The sequence below is a fragment of the Vidua chalybeata genome, chromosome Z (genome assembly GCF_026979565.1).
Source record: "Vidua chalybeata isolate OUT-0048 chromosome Z, bVidCha1 merged haplotype, whole genome shotgun sequence".
Taxonomy (NCBI): Eukaryota; Metazoa; Chordata; class Aves; order Passeriformes; family Viduidae; genus Vidua; species Vidua chalybeata.
In genome coordinates, this window is record NC_071570.1 from 26619818 (window position 1) to 26636372 (window position 16555).

Sequence of the window (16555 nt, forward strand, 5' to 3'; positions counted from 1 at the left end):
TGAACCAAAATTTAAAACCAAGAACAAATCTTCAAATTTGGCTCAAACAATTTCCTTTCTGATATATCTTCTGTCTTCAGAATCAGCCTTCACAAATGAAAAATACCATTTAAGGTTTAAAAAAGTTAGAGCTTTGTTAAGGTTGAATCTGCATTTGCTATGAGACTGTGTCATGCTTGTATAAATGGAATAGATCAGACATAAATGCATCTACTACGTCATGCAACATCTGTTGATCTGTTTTACATCCTCTAAGAGGCAAAGTGATTGATCCCCAATGCTTCCCCCCTGCAAATACTTAATGCACTTATATTAATCAGGTATTCTGCAAATGATGCTTTATCTATACTTTTCAAAATCTGATTTAATTAAAGTGTGTACAAGGCAGTTTCAATATTAACTTGAGTTATCAACTTTTACTTGTGAATTGTTCCTCATTTAAAATAATCCTATTAAATTATATTCCACTGAATGTGTGCTTTTAAAAAATCTTCATCTTTAGGAACAGCAATAATGACAGAGTACAGCAGAGTTTAGAAGAGCTGCTTATGCAAATCTCCCTTAGCAAAACAAACCACTTTATCAGTTTTTTTTTATTTTCTGCGCTGTAATGCAAGGTTTGATATGGTCATTTCAATGTTTATATTTGCAAGCCCTAGTAGTTTAAGTAGCTTTTAGCACATCTACTTAATGAGCACTAAAGATGCTCATCAGTGAACTTCAAATATAACCTTTTCATTGGCACTTCAGGCTGCAGGTGAAAGAGAAAATTTGTTTAGTGAGAGGTTCAGTAAAAATCTAGCAAATTGTTTTGTGAGCAAAGAAGATATGAGGCACAGTTTTCTAGGGGGTTCTGTCAACCACCTTTTGATCCAGGTGAAATCCCTTTTGCCCTCTCTTCCCGTATGTTGCTTACAACATTGCATCACAGCAGTCCTTTTAGTTTGTCCTTGCTTTTTCTAGATCCCTTTCTACTATAGTCTCTACAGTTCCCCCTTCTTTCCCCCAGAACTCTGCTATAAGAAACATTCAGATACCCACACTCTCACCATGCTCCCTGGTACAATACAGCCCTGCTCTGGCCTAGCTGCTCTCAGGTAGAAAGCAACTCGTTTTGGCCTGGGACAGACCAGTGCCAAAGCAAATTAATTGGGTGGCTATGCTGCGTTCCCCATCCCCAGGTAGGCTCCAGCATCCAGGAAGGACCACTGATATCTCCTGTCTTTTTCTTCATCTTCCGCTGGACTCTCTCTTCTCTGCCTGGGCAGTATATTTCACAAGGCTTTGGAGAATGTGACTATTTTTGGGACTATTACTTCCTTGACATTTGATTGAAGTAGCTTAGTGGCTTTAAAGAATGCTGGTGGAGGAACTGACAGACAGGTGAACAGACTGTTGCCATAAACATCATTGTTCAATGCCATAAACATAATTTTCCACAAAAACTGTAGTAATAGTTAATCATTCTTATGACAATAAAATTGTCAACTTCTCAGCCTCATTCTTACTGAAAATTCAGTTTCCCACAATAAATTGGCCTTGAGTATAATTTAAGGAAAATTACATCCAGGTTAATAAAGTTGCCTTACAAACCTGTTCAGATTGACCAGCAGAAGTACCTGCAGTGTCAGACATTAATCTTGCTTTTCACATCTAGAAACAAGACATTAACCTTGCTTTTCACATCTAGAACAAGGAAGATGCGAATCTGTTAAGATTTCTTTATTAATATTTTTAAAGTTAAATCACAAAAAAACTCTGTTTAATTTTGCAACTGTTCTACAACAGATGAAAAAATCTTGAGATAAAGCATATACAAAAAAACATTCATTTCCTCTGGAAACAAAGAAACATTACTTAGTTCAGTCTGTTACAAACATTTGATTCCTTTATGATTCTAGAACTCTCAAGGAAGTTATGAAGCTGTATAAAAGAAAGAATGTACAATAATTCTCTGTTTTCTTGATATATTGTGTTTTCATTGTTTCCTTAATAATTGCATTCCAAACACTGTGACTGTCTGCTCACAAGCAAAATCCACCTCCTACTGCCACCATGACAGACCGAGAATTCTTAGTACTGATTTCAGCGTGCAAAAAATATTTTGTTGGAAGTCTGACCAAGGTTTGAATTCAAGACTTCTAACTCATGGTTCACAGTATGTATAAAAAGGCCCTATAGTCTGTGCAGTAAGGCCAGAAATGTGACCAGGCTTGTTCAATTGACTGCTGTTAGATTAATTTTTTTTTTTTAAAGAGAAAACAAGAGGCAAGTAAAATAGCAAAAAAAGTAAATAATACTTTAATCACAGCACTGAAATGCTCATTGAAAATAAGATTTCTCTTGCAACACTGTTCAAACAAATAAATATAATAGTTAAATTCTGAAAGAGTTTCTTGAATTACAGAGATATTCTGTTGTTATACTGCAGCAGCACACAAAAGGTAGAATGCGTATCACTGATAAAAGACATGTCCTCTTGGTATTCTTCAAATATTGTTCCAGCATTTCAATTAATGTTTTGTTTCTACGTTAAGCTAGATAAGGAGACCCCATTTTCTTTTCATAAGGTACAGTGTTTCATTGTGCCTTTTACTGATTGTCCTTTTTGATTAATTGCTGCTCTTTCCTTCTTTTCCATGAACCCATTATTTAAATATCCTTAGTCCAGATGCACATAAATCACTGGGAGTCCTGGAGCAGGACAAGAACACTTACATTTTCAATTAGTTTCCACATCTAACTGCTGCTTTTAGTAGTGTCTGCAACAACTCATTACATTACACCATTTGTAATCTCATGACTGTGGATAGACAGTGGAGGACATCACACAAGAATAAATAGATATCATTGTGTCTGTATTTTGTATATGGGTAGGACAACAATATGAAGAGATTTTGTTGCAGACAAGTGTTTCCTTATAGACTTCATTCATAATGGCTACTGCACAGGGCATTTGACAACTTTATATTGTTTTCGTATGGAAGTGGACTCTGTCTACTCTCAATGATTTGCTCTTTTTGTATTCTTAGGAACTGTCCAAACAGACACTTCAAAATTAATACAAAGCCATTTTTCAATTCCTAAATAAAGTAGTGGAAAACTACTAAGCACACGTAGGAAAATGAAGGTAAAAAATTTAACACAAATTTAAAGCTACATACAAATGAAGTTCTGTGATGCCACAAAGTTCATACAATGTTTGAAGCACATTTTAGTGGCCTTTGGTTGCACAGTCTTGGTGCGAACATTAGCCATGTTATTTTAAAGCTCTTAAAGCAGCATTTCTGTCTTCCCCACTTCTGACATTAATTGCATCTCTTTGAACTATTATCTCTGAAAAGCTTGACATAACCTTTTCTGAGACTGACAAGCCTCTAAGTTGTGATGTTGTTAGTGTTGTGGCTGGCAGATTTTACTCTTTGTTTTGCAGATTGTGAAGAGCCTTCATTGAACAGCTGCACAGAGCCAGACCCAAGCCAGGACTTTGTAGAAATGCATGAGTACATAAATCTCTGGGGCCACTGACTCAGTCAGCCAAACAGTCAGATCAATTATGTGCCACAGTTCTTGTAATGAGATTTTCAGCTACATATTAACCCTTGGTGGCCTATTCTTTTTTATTTATTTATTTATATCTGAGTACTTAAAACATCATCTTTACAGTTGTAAGTCTTGATTGTAAACTTAATGTAGTTATTGAATGGATCTTGTTCATACTGGAAAAATACATTTCAATTTTTATGCTCACTTTTATCTGGTTGTCAACCTAAGAAAGTTCAGCTACTGCTGTTTTTTGATTGCAGGGTTTTCATAAAATGCTTCTAGGTCATATGGACATGAAAAAAATTAAGATAAATAAATCTTTCTTCCATAGTTAGCCTTAGTCAGCTATGTAGTATTCTAAGTCAATGGGATTACAAAGGCATTAGGAAGATTCAAAATGTATATATAAAAGAACATCAGAGCAGTAACAAAAGTATTTGCTTCCATAGGACTGCAAATGGTGCCATATAATGTAGCTTTATATTAGGTCTTTAACTAAAATGAGAAAATTTTCTATATCAAATTTACATGCAGAAATGTGACAAAAGCAGACATTTAAAGTAAAATAAAACTTTTGAGCTTTTGATTATGGATCACAGCTCTTTTCATCTGAACCCTGGACAAAAGTTGACCTGTGTTTTTCTACACTCATTTCTAGCAGACTTGGGCAGTTTACTCAGAACAATGACTTAAGTTTTAGCTTTCATATTTTTCAGATTCTGTACTGCCTTAGTGTGCAACTCTGAACTGTATATAAGGTGTTACCAAGTTCTCTTCATAGGGCAGTTAGACAAAAAAATCCCTTTCCAGCCTGAGAACCAAGGACCACTGCAGTTTCAGGCCTAAAAAGATTTCAAACCTTTTATATCAATGGCGAATTGAGGAGAGCAGTCTGGGAGGATGGGACTTCATAACCTGAACCTGTAACTGGACAGTTAACCCAAATATATAAATGGATCAAAACTTATTAAAGTGTGAAAACTCATGACCAGTCATCCATCTTGGGTCCATCTTGGGTAGAACACCAGCCGAGCTCTTGTACTGCCCAAGGTGCATCCTTTGAAGGCCTTTTAATAAATACATACTTTATTCCTTTAACTCTGCCTAGCCACTATTCCAGGTCAGCCTCTTTAACCATCAGGGCCATGAGTGCTCATAAGGGAAGTTCAGAATCTTCTAGCCTGTAATGTGCATATTTACTTAATTTAAACAGCTACACAGTATTTCTCATTTTAAATGTCAGGAGTATGCAATCCACTTAAGTTTCAGGAGAGATTTTGCACTGATTTGTATTTTATCAACTATGGGGTAGAGCAGAATAAAATTATTTTGAGAATGCACAAAGTAGATTATTTTAGAAACACTGATTTAACATCTAAGTAGAAGATTAGAGATTTGCCATAGCAAGCTTCCAATTTCTGTGATCATTAACCAAGAACTCCAACAAGTGAGCATACACCCACTTCTCATATATATAATGATACTTGCATCAGAAAAAAGCCATGTTGAAGTTACTCAGGCTCAATTCCTGGTAATGGGTGCCTGAAGTCTGGTTAAATGACGAGACAGAGGCAAAACTCTTAATAGTGATCAAAGTCAAGATGCTGTAATGTTGTCTTGAAGTGCTTTTTTGGCAGGTTTCCAGTCCTACAGGACAGCTGCATTGCAATTGCGTTCAGAATTTCTAAGGTGCAAAATTGTATCCTGCTTGGTGCTGGAGACATTACACCAGCATGACATCTTAGCAAAGTGCATTTCCACTATTTCTCTCTTGCTTGAGAATGGAAACTTCTCAGTGGCCAAGGTTAAACAAAAAGAAGTACAAAATTGCAGACCTGTCTCCAGTCCTCATCAGTGACATCCTTTGTTCCTTTCCTCTAAGTGGAATGCTTTACCCTTATTTTCATAAAGAGTCATGTCATTGGGTGCAATGAATAGCTGAAGCTGGGATCAACCTAGGAAAGGCTCACAAAGTTCTGTATGGTAATCACACATCAGCCAAACACATCTCCTGGGTCAAAAGGGCATTGGATAACAACCCTAAATCTCTTAGGAATGAGGTGCAGGCATAACAAGAGACTATGCAGAAGCTTTGGAGAAATTTGATGTGTCTCAGTTTGGAGACAAATTTAGGAGGAAACACTCTGAAATTAGTGTTTCCTCTGAAGAGAAGGGCTCCTTTTGCCAATGAGATACAAATACCAGCGGGTGAAAGTGAAAAAAAAGCAAACTGTTTATTAACAAAAAGTAAACAATCAAACAAAAAAACCAAAAGGGCACTTGCAAGCACAGAAAAGGATTGAATAAATGCAAGACACTGAAATTTCAAACCCTTAAGCCCAGCCCTCACCAGACTGTGTGGCTGGGAGGCAAAGATGGTGGCTGCCCTCTTTGTCTCAGGGAAGGGGCGGAACAGGAGTTTGTGCAGCTGCTCAGGCAGACTAGATGGGAATCTTTCTGGTGTTAGTCTCTTCCTTGCAGCACCGGAAACTGGTGGGTTTTAGTGACCTTTCTCATGTTGGTTCAGCTTCTCTGAGGTCTGGGGTTCGCGGCAGCCCCCTGCCGGCTTCTCTAAGGGACTGAAAAAAAAATAAACAAAAGTCAAAACAGTTCAAGGGAAAAAAACAAACACAAACAAAACAATAAAAATCCCCAGAACAACACCAAAAAAACATGAAAAAACTGCTGAGAGGATTCCCAGTACAGCCTCCAGGCGAAGGGAAAAAAAAAAAAAATCTTGCTTCAAGGTAGCAAAAACTAATCCAACAAAAAGAACAATGTAGGATCCCAGTACTCGGCCCCCAGCTCACGGAAAGTGGAGGTTTGAACCAAATCCAGCAGGAGATCAAGGCTCCCGGCCCCACCCCTGGGGCCATCTTAAAGCTACAGCAGCCATTTCTAGGCATAAGGGAGATGATTAGGGGAAAAAGTATAATAATAAAACCATCCCAAGACATGATGCCTATATTTTCCTTCTCCCCTTATGGGATAATGGCTTTGCATTTCATGTCAATGTCTTTCTTTATGGATTTTTTTTTAAGTATAGTCTCTTCCAAAACTATCTGTATTTTGGCTCTGATTAATATCTTATTTTTATACCTCTTCAGTGTTACTGAGGTCCTACAGCATTGTGTTAAGATTTAACCTGGGTAAGTATTACTGTTCCTATTTTATAGATAGAGATGCATCATACAAATATACAGAAAACCACAATAAAACCCTACAGACTGCCAAAAACTTGCCATATAATGGGATGGTATTATGGAGGGTGGTGGCTTGGAGACAAATTAAAGGGCATAAACGTGTATGGCTCTATGCAAGACAACTTAAGAGGCAGAGAAATCTTCCTCTTCTGTCTATTGTTTTGATGTCAGTTAGTTCCTACACCTACCATTCAAGACAGAATGTTTTCTGCAAGTGTTCCTAAGCAAAGGCTTTTTGTTTGTTTTTAACATGCTATTTATCTATAGGGGTGACAATTTGTTTTAGTGCTGCTTTACATTAGTTAAAATGGAATTTGTCCAGCTCTGTGAACTGTAAGTCAATGCTCTTGCTATCATACTTTCTCAGTCATATAGGAAGAGCTGAAGAGGCAAAAACAATTCTGAAAATACCATAAGCTGCTTCTTGTGAATGCTCTTTACTCTTTTGCCATTGTTTGTTATAGCTATTGGAACATCTATACCTTCTGAATAGTTGGGATAGTCCCCTGAAGGAGACTATATAGGGTGAATATGTAGAAAATGTATAATGGTCAATTTAGATTGCAAGCCCTTGCTATCTGGTTTTGTATAGCTTCTCTTCTGCCCTGTTAGACTTCATAACATATGAATAGATAATGAGTGATTTTGTCATATTCATGTCTCTGTTTTATGTGGTTGGCCCAGTAGCCTTCCCAGTAAAGAAAATTGAAGTGCAAGGATAGCTTCCTTTGTTCAACTCAAGATACAGGCATGCTGTTCCCATTAGGCCCAGTACTGGCAACAGCCTGCTTCAAGACTCTACAGGTTTTAATTTTTATCTATTAGGGAGGCAAGAGAGATTCTGATTTCATAATCATAAATAGACCAATTATTAGTCACCCCTTGTCACTTCTAGCTTCTGCCAAGATTAGATAGATAACATGACCAGACTATTGGGTACCTGCAGTTCTTTTATTAGGGATACTGCTTTAATTCTCTTATATGATTAAGTCTGTTCATCTCTTCTTCATTTTAAGTACTATCTTCTTGACTGCATTGACTGCTGTGAGTCACAGCATCCTTAATACAGCCATATTTCAGGGCCAAATGAAAGTCAGATTTCAGACAGACCATTTCAAACCATGCACACAACGACTTGCAAATTTCCCTTACCTTCCCCCCACATCCACTTCCACCCCAGCATTTTTAAATATTCTGATTTGAAACTATTTTTTGTGGATTCTTTTTTTCCTGTCAGGCCTCATACATTAGCATTTCCGTGCAAGTGAAAGCCTTACTTGTCATTACTAAACCTCAATTTTGGGCATACATCATATCACATCATATCATTTTCTGAAGTATGAAGATACACAAACATCCTCCTTAATGAAAAATAAAACTTTTCAGGGCAGTTCTACAGCAGGTATTAGAGAAATTTAAAAAGTGTACTGTTAATGTCATTGATCAGAGGTACTACATCTGGATTACAGTGCTATGCAGGAATATATTTGACAATATTTGAGAACAAATTATTTTCTATGCAAGATCAGTTCTTCTTTCAGCTGTCCCAGCGATTGTCAGAATACAAAATACTGCCATGGGAGTGGCTGGAGACCTGATTTTCAATGGTCTTGAGATAAATATCAATGCCAGCACAGAGGAGTGACTTGGGTCTGTGCTTACAAACTCCTTCCTCTGTGACAGAGGAAATGTGTCTTTAGAAAATGCTTTGTTCCTTCTCATCACATTTTAAGTGTCAGCAGAGCAATTCTTAGTCTAATATGTTTGCAAAATACATCTGTTGAATACTTTTACATTCTTCTTCCATTGAACTGGTGATCCTCAAAGGCTAGTTGCATTTAGCTAGAGAGCCATGCACCTTTGTTAATTCCCACCATCATGGCCTGCCACACTTCAACTATTTCATTTCCAAATTCCTTCTTCAGAAATTACCAGCAGCTGACGTGCTGAGACTAGGTTTGCAGAGTATCTAACTCTTTATACAGGCTAAAAATAACATTGCTTTTCCTAGGTGATATTAATAATTTAATCACAGAAAAGACAAGTGTTCTACTATGTGCTACTGGAATTTCACAGTAATATAACACAGAAGAATTCTGAAGACATCATTTCTGCAATTGTATAAAATCATAGTTTCCATCCAGTTTTGTAAATATGTGTAGCAGATCTTCTTCAGCTACATAACTTACCTGAACTTTTCTTTTTTTTCAGTGATGTTTCACCTTTATTCTAATGAGTAGCACTACAATATATGGTCTCAAATCCTAGACGACATTGACAGTTAAAATTGGTAATGCCAGGCCAGAAAAAATATAAATGCAATAATAAAGTGCTTAAATGATGCAAGCTTCAAAATGCTTCCAGACCTCATAATTTTGCTTTAGTTCAGATTTGGGAAATATGCAACAAAACAGCAGAATTTGATAGTAAAAGTCTTCCTGCAATATTTTTATTATTTATTTAATAATTTTTATAAAAATATTATTCTAATAATTGTTCTTTATAAAATTATTATTTATAAATTTATTATTTCTAAATTTTTATAAATAAATATTTATAATTTATTTAATATTTATTATTTATTTAAGTTTTATTTGTATTGAGTACGGTAACAGTGCCACCAAGTGACAATTTAGAGCAATCATGCTTCTTAGTTACCGTAAATATTTCAAACTAAAACATTGAGAATGAAGGCTAGAAAGCTGATTTCTGACCAAAGGTTGTGTGGTAAAACAGAAATAAGAAAAGTTATAGAATCATGTAAATTATTATTTGGAAGAATCTGTGAAATCTATGAATTAATGTAAGTTCATTGGTTCTCTTTCTCCCCCATCTGTAATTTTAAAGTATGTTTCTGCATCTTTTTGATCTACTAAAAGACAGAAATCTATGAAAAAACAGGTTTTGGCAATTTATGACACTGTCATGAAACTAGTTTCTCTTATTTGTACTGAACAAAAATTGTCAAAATGCTCAGTCTTTAGCTAACCATGCCATAAAATCACAATATTTGATTGGATTTTATTTGCCAACTTTAGTGTCTTAGAAAGGAGTTCACAACTTTATTCCTCCGGTATATATAAACTGTCTCCTTGCCAGCCAGTATTAATACAGAGCCTATAGGCACCTATGTTTTTCATTGCCCACATTGCAGTTTAGTGCAACAGGTATGAATTTATAGAGATCTATGATGTTCCTTGCAACCCTCACTGTGGAAAGTTTAGCAAATCATCCCCATAAACCTGTTCTCTAGTAATATGTCTACTGTAGAAGAGTATCCTTGTGATTGAATGTAATGTGGGCAGATTTCCCTCTGCATATATTCAGAAAATCTATGACAGATTATCTTTTCTCTCCTTTGGAGCAAGAATTTTATAGTATCTTTTTGATATATTAATATTATGGGGCTGATAGTATGCTGTTCTGTGAGACAAGATTTTGTTGACATTGTGCTCAACTCATAAATTGGTGATTGGATACAGATTAGCATCTTGTACATTTTGATTTTGCTCCACTGTGTGCTCTTATGTTTCTGTAATCAGTCATTGCCATGTCTGTAATTCACTGGCCTTTTCCAGCAGCCAGGAGAGCAGGAGGGTGGTATTTAGCACAAAGGTTCCTGCAGTAGCTTCAGATTCAGCCGTCAGAGGTTTTGGGTTGTTCTACAGTACATTACTCTCAAGATGCATTTGGGACAAATGTTTTTCAATTCATAAAACATTGTGACTGGCCCTATTCTCAGGATTAATGACTCTTGAGTACAGCATAGCCAGGGAGCAAGGGTGAAGGTTGGCTCCAGTTTTGAGCAGTGCACTGAATGCAGCCATGTAGTGCTGCTGTGCTTTTGCTATTTTGCCATGAATCAGGGGAGAAGGAGATTGTCTTACAGCCAAGAACACAATTTTATTTACTTCCAAGACTTGCATACAAAGGGAATGAAAGCCACTTTGTGAGCTAAATTCAGAGCTGCTCTAATGGCTCCATTATCCAGATTAGCTCATGACCTGGGGAAAAAGGATGTGTTAAATATAAAAATAAATCCCAACTTGCTGTGCATTTGAAATACATGTTTGTTTTGCTGATCTAGTGGTGGTGCTGGAATAGATGGGAGGAAAACCTCCTGAAAGCTCTGTGCAGCTCCAGCTTTTTTCCTACAATTTTTTTTTTAATAATAACAACATTTCTATTTATCATTAATTCAGCAGATACATTAAATCACAAGAGAAATTGCAGGAACTAATACAGTACATAGTGAAAAAGATGGAACAAAAGCAATAAAAACTATAATGAACATTTCACTTGACATGTCCCTCAGGTATTTTGAGGAGTAAAAAAGATGTTTTGTATGTTGTCACAATGATAACAGAATGAACAGTGCATTTATTGCTCTTAATTAAGTGTAGTATGGTTCACTTATATTAATAAATGACAACTAAAAATAAATTACCAAGAGCATTTTCCAGGACTTGCTACAGAGCACAAGATGTTGCTGGCTTTATAACAGGTATAAAGCCAGGTTGATTTCATTTACTGCAGAACTGCCCTTTGTACAGCTCAATCTCATAAAACATAAACTGGAGCTGTGAAAGGCAGATTGCCTAACTATACCAGTGGCTTCGTGTATTTCTGGAACAGTTTCTAGTAACAACAATAGCCAGTACCTTGGCTGATACTGAACATTCTGAAAGATGTAAACTCCCATCCTGTGTTGCCTTCCCTGCAGCACTAGCAATTGCACAGCTGCCCAGGGATTCAGATGAACTCACTGATCAGAGCAAAAATTAACTTCACCAAAAAAATATTTCACAAATTCTGCACCAGGTGCTTTTGTTCTATACTTTAAATTACATAATGAAGAATATGATTCTAATTATTAGAATAAAATGTGTACACAGTATCCAAAGCACACGTATGGTTTCTAATTGCTTCATTAACACACTGTAAACCTTTCTTTACTTCCTTCCCTTCAAAATTTAGATGTAAAATAAACCTACATTATTTAAGACTTGAAATTCCATAATATCAAATGTTAACATTTTGCAAAAATCAATAAAATGTGAATTCTAATACAGTTTTATGTTTTTGCTTTTGTTTTGTTTACAATTTTATTTGTAAATTTTAATTCCAGGTTTTATTTTGGAATAAAATTTGCCATTAATTTTTAGGCATCCTGGTTTAGTTGGAAGGATATTTTGAGCAGTAAAGTATGTCTATATGGAGTCTTACTTGAAAAAAATGACATAGGATTCCAAGATAATTGTCAATGCTCGTACATATTTTATCCCTTTCTCCCTGAGGTAAAGGTGGCAGTGCTAAATGGCTGCAGAGCAAAGTGATATAATTTCAGAAACATAGGAAGTTTGTAGGAGACCAGAAATACACACATTCTCACATCTACTCATTAAGATGTTTCACCAAAACATTGACAAAGAATAAAAATAAATCATGGGTTGATAGTACTTTTCATGTAGTAGTATGTAAGTACATTAATGTGAGAAAGAAAATTTTTTCCAATAATGTGTTTATGATCCAGAGCATAGAATCTTTACATTCTAAAACACACTTTTCATTTCTCACATAAATACCTCCTTTGAAGAACTATTTAATAGGCCATTCGGTACTATGTCCTACCAGTTGTATACTGACATCCAGAGGGATTTAACTATATCTTTTGCCTAGAAAAATCAGGTAGCAAATAATAGATTAATCCAGTATATCAGTTCATTACCCAAGATTTCATTTTCTTCCAGTAACCTCCTCTGTCCTCTACCATCATTCTTATATTCCACTCACCTTTTAATAAGTTATCCTTGAAAATTTTACTTGAAAATTCCTGCTGTGATGAAGCCAGAATAAAAGGCCAGGTAGTTACCCAAATAATACTTTTTTCTTTCTTAGGATAAATTCTTAGTTTTCTTATAACTTTTCAATAGTCCAGTCATAATATACCAACCAACCAGATATTTTATTAAAAAGCTGAACTAGCAGTCCTCCAGTTTCACATGGGTGATTCTTATTAACAGTATCTAAATCAACTTTGTAGAAGAAGTTAATATTAAGGAAAGCTATGCAATTCCAGAAAATATGTCATTTGTGTGTAGACTTTTAAGTCTCTCCAATTCCATTGTTCATAGAAAATTATTTCTTTGTATATATATTCTTATGCATGGTGATGATGTCCCTGTTTGGTTCATATAACTACCTTAATATAGATTTTGCTTAGAGAATTGAAAGAAGCTTCTTCATCCCTGCACAAGAAAGCCTTTCATCCATAATACAACCACTTTCCAGTATGGCTAGTCATACAAGAGGCTAAAAGTCATAGTGTAAAACTATTTTTTGGATGACCAATATTTGTGGAAATATATCAGTCAGGCTTCATTTAAATATAGGTATCATTTTGCATGTCCAAGAAGCAACATATAAAGGATAACACATATAATACTCAAATATTATATTGTGAATTTCTGCTTCCACAGGATGGAGTTTCAGCATGGGCTCTGCCTACCAGTTCCACAGCTGGCGAGTATTTGTGATTGTCTGTGCACTGCCTTGTGTCTCTTCTGTGGTTGCCCTCACCTTTATGCCGGAAAGCCCACGATTCCTGCTGGAGGTATAACTTCCCAAACAGTTTCTAGATTCCAGTGAAAATTATTTCTCTTTTATATCATGACATCTACCAAACAGGCATTTAGATAATTCAGGAGCTATAGGTAGTAACTCAATTTGTATGTATGTTGCATTTTAATGTTTTGTTCTAACATTCAGGTTGGAAAACATGATGAAGCTTGGATGATACTCAAACAAATTCATGACACAAACATGCGTGCTCGTGGTCAGCCCGAGAAAGTCTTCACTGTGAGTATTGCTAAATACCTAAATAAAAAGTATTTTGAATTCCTACTGAAATTGTTATATATACAACGTCTGCTAAGAAATCAGCCTTTGGCCAGGATATTCATGAGTGTATGAAGCCACAGGATGATAATTTTATATGGTGTACCAAGATAGTTAATAGATTCTATCTGTGTTTTATTTACTAAGTTTTGACCCTTAGTAATAACAGTAGCCACATAATAGTCCAAATTAGTTAGCTGTTGTGTCTTTAGGATTTGGAATTTTTTTCCATTCTTATCAGGTAAAACAATGGATTTAAAAACTACATCTTAATTTCTATTAAATTGTAATTTCAAACATTTAATATTCTCAAAATGGGAGGTTCAAATTCATTTTGTTGAGGCTTAATTATAAAACCCTATTTAAAGTATTGATGGGTTGTTTCTATTGGAAGAGAAATTGCCAATTAAAAAATGGATTTTTTTTATAGCATCTTTGTTATTTATGAAGACTATACAATCTTGTCTTCCTGGATACAGTAGGATCAAACAGCACTTTCTTGCTTTGAAATCCAAGCTTTAAAATCGGCCTCTCCATCTTGTGCAGAGCTGTGGTAGTATGTGCACTCTGCTCCCTCAGAGCCATGTATGGGATGTTTTTCTTCTTCCAGAAGCTTTCTTCTTATTTTAATGCACATGTAACTCAATTAAGAAATCCTCTTAAAGGTTCTGCATTTGCAGGCAGTCTTGAGGAATGACCATCTGACCACATAACTTATATTCCACTGAGATTTGCAGTTTGCTGCCTTGAATGTAGTTTCCATTGCTTCCATTTAAACCTTTCCACAAAGAAGCTCAAGAATTCCTATAGTTAACTTGAAAGAAAGATGGTAGGCACATTTACCATGTTAAATCCACATTTATTGGTATACTGGTGACCTACCCCTAATCCCACCTAATCTAATATTTTTTTTTTATTTAATTTATGAGTAAAGGGATTTGCCTAACACCATACAGATATGATGTAATTTCACAATTGGCTCTTGCTGATCTGAGCAGCTTTCAGACAGAATATGCCTGCTCCTGGTGACTTCAGAGGTTTTTTTTTTCTGCTTCTACTGATATTCATCGACTGATTTCACAGTCAGCCATAGTGCTGACCCTGTCCCTCTTTATTATTGGTTTAAGCACAAGAAAGAAGACAGAAATGTGCTAGGAGAAAATGTGGGCGGAAGGATAAACCTCTCACATCACTTTGACGTAATTGTAATCACATCCTAAAGCAGCTGTCGAGAACAAAACAAAGCACATGCTTGTTGTTTCCAGCTCTTGTGATCTAGCAAGCATTTGTCTGTATGGTTGTTAAAATGTGACACTCAGACACTTTGTCTACAGTCACCTTTGTAAAGTGGTCAGCCATTAATTTTGCCAGTTTCTGCCTTGAGCATTAGGAAAACTCTACTCCATATATCAAGTTGATACTAGAAATACTGTGCTGTGTGTCAAGGTCAGACATATATAGAAGTCCCTATTTTTAGGTTGCATTAAAATGATTAGAAAATGCATCATTCTCTTCTTTTTGTACAACATCAGCACTTCATCTCATAAAACCCAGAAAGCAAAGAAATTATGCTTAATTTGTTTGACATATCCTTTTAGTTTCCATTTTTTTCTGTTAGTCCTCAATATTGTGACATTTTTTCTCAGTAATTTATTCATATACTTCTAAACTTTCTATACTCCTCATTTGCTTATCCAATGACATTCTATGACTTATGCTTTACTATTTTCCTCCACTTAATGTTAGTTACATCAGACACATTTTGAGAGTATGTTTTCTGACTCTACAGATGATGTAACTTTTTTCCATTACACCTATAGTTTTAGTGTCATTTTCTTTTATGCATTTTCCTGTATTATATTGATTTAAACTTTTTCTAGAAGTTTTTTTTTTCCCCACAGGTTATGTTTATTCTTGTTACTCATATTATTGAGGGGATTATCTTCAAGCCTTTAGAAAGAGATGACATCAATTGACAAGTAGTTGGGTTTAGAATTAATCCAAAATGGAATATTCTGGTTCCTGAATTAATTTAGAGGGTGGCTCTTCATACTTTGAAGAATTTGTCCTGAAAGCAGTGACACTAACAGACACCAATAAATTCAAATATGGAACTACCAAAGTTAGATGTTTATGTACATGCTTTATTATCTTCCTGGGTTTTTAAAATACCTATTCATTAGACCTCTTGGTTTAAATATTTAAGTTAAAAAAAAAAAAAAAAAAAAAGCTTGCATCCTTAAAATCAAAATTTTCTCTACTCCTCAATTACCATGTATTAATTCCTTTTCCTGCAAATATTTCTCTCTGCAAAAAGTCTTTATTTTTTAAAATTATAAACATTGCATATTTCCAACCATTGCTTTTAAAGAGAAGCATCATTTTCATTAAAATAGGTTTTCTTTTCTGGGTTTGGGTGTTTTTTCATTCTTCATACACTGGCATGCTGAATTTGCATGTTCCAGATGGACTATTATCCTGACTCAATAGACTTTTCATATGTTAAAGAACCACCAAGACCAGGGAACTTTTGTCCCAGACGCATATAGTGGTCCCAGGATACATATGTTTCCCTCAATCTCCACAGCTCCAACTGAGTCTGGTGCCCAGTACAATGAAAATGCTGACCCTGAGCCCACAAGAGTGAGATTCAATAGGCATTTATTTTCTGCCTAGAGATATGTAAGGATTTTTTTATGTAGGAGATATCAGATAATTTTTGAGGACTTGACTCAGTCTTTTGTATCATATATTTCCTGAAAGCAGTTTAAGAAAAGCTTGAGATCAGTGCAGTGATGCAGACACAATTATTGGAAGAGGCATGACAAGAAGTTTACAGGCTTTTGATAGTCATGATCTGGCAAAACAGCAAGCTGTAGTACTTCAGAAATGAGGGCAGTATACCTCAA

At 35.5% G+C, this 16555-nt stretch overlaps 1 protein-coding gene across 1 annotated transcript in view; it reads left to right on the forward strand.

Moving 5' to 3' along the window:
- The window catches only part of SV2C (synaptic vesicle glycoprotein 2C), a 75743-nt gene that overhangs the window by 37830 nt on the left and 21358 nt on the right, over positions 1 to 16555 (forward strand). Inside the window, exons 4-5 of the mRNA XM_053931655.1 lie at positions 13229 to 13362; positions 13518 to 13607. Coding sequence (XP_053787630.1) covers positions 13229 to 13362; positions 13518 to 13607 — 224 coding nt within the window. The remainder of the gene's footprint in view (positions 1 to 13228; positions 13363 to 13517; positions 13608 to 16555) is intronic.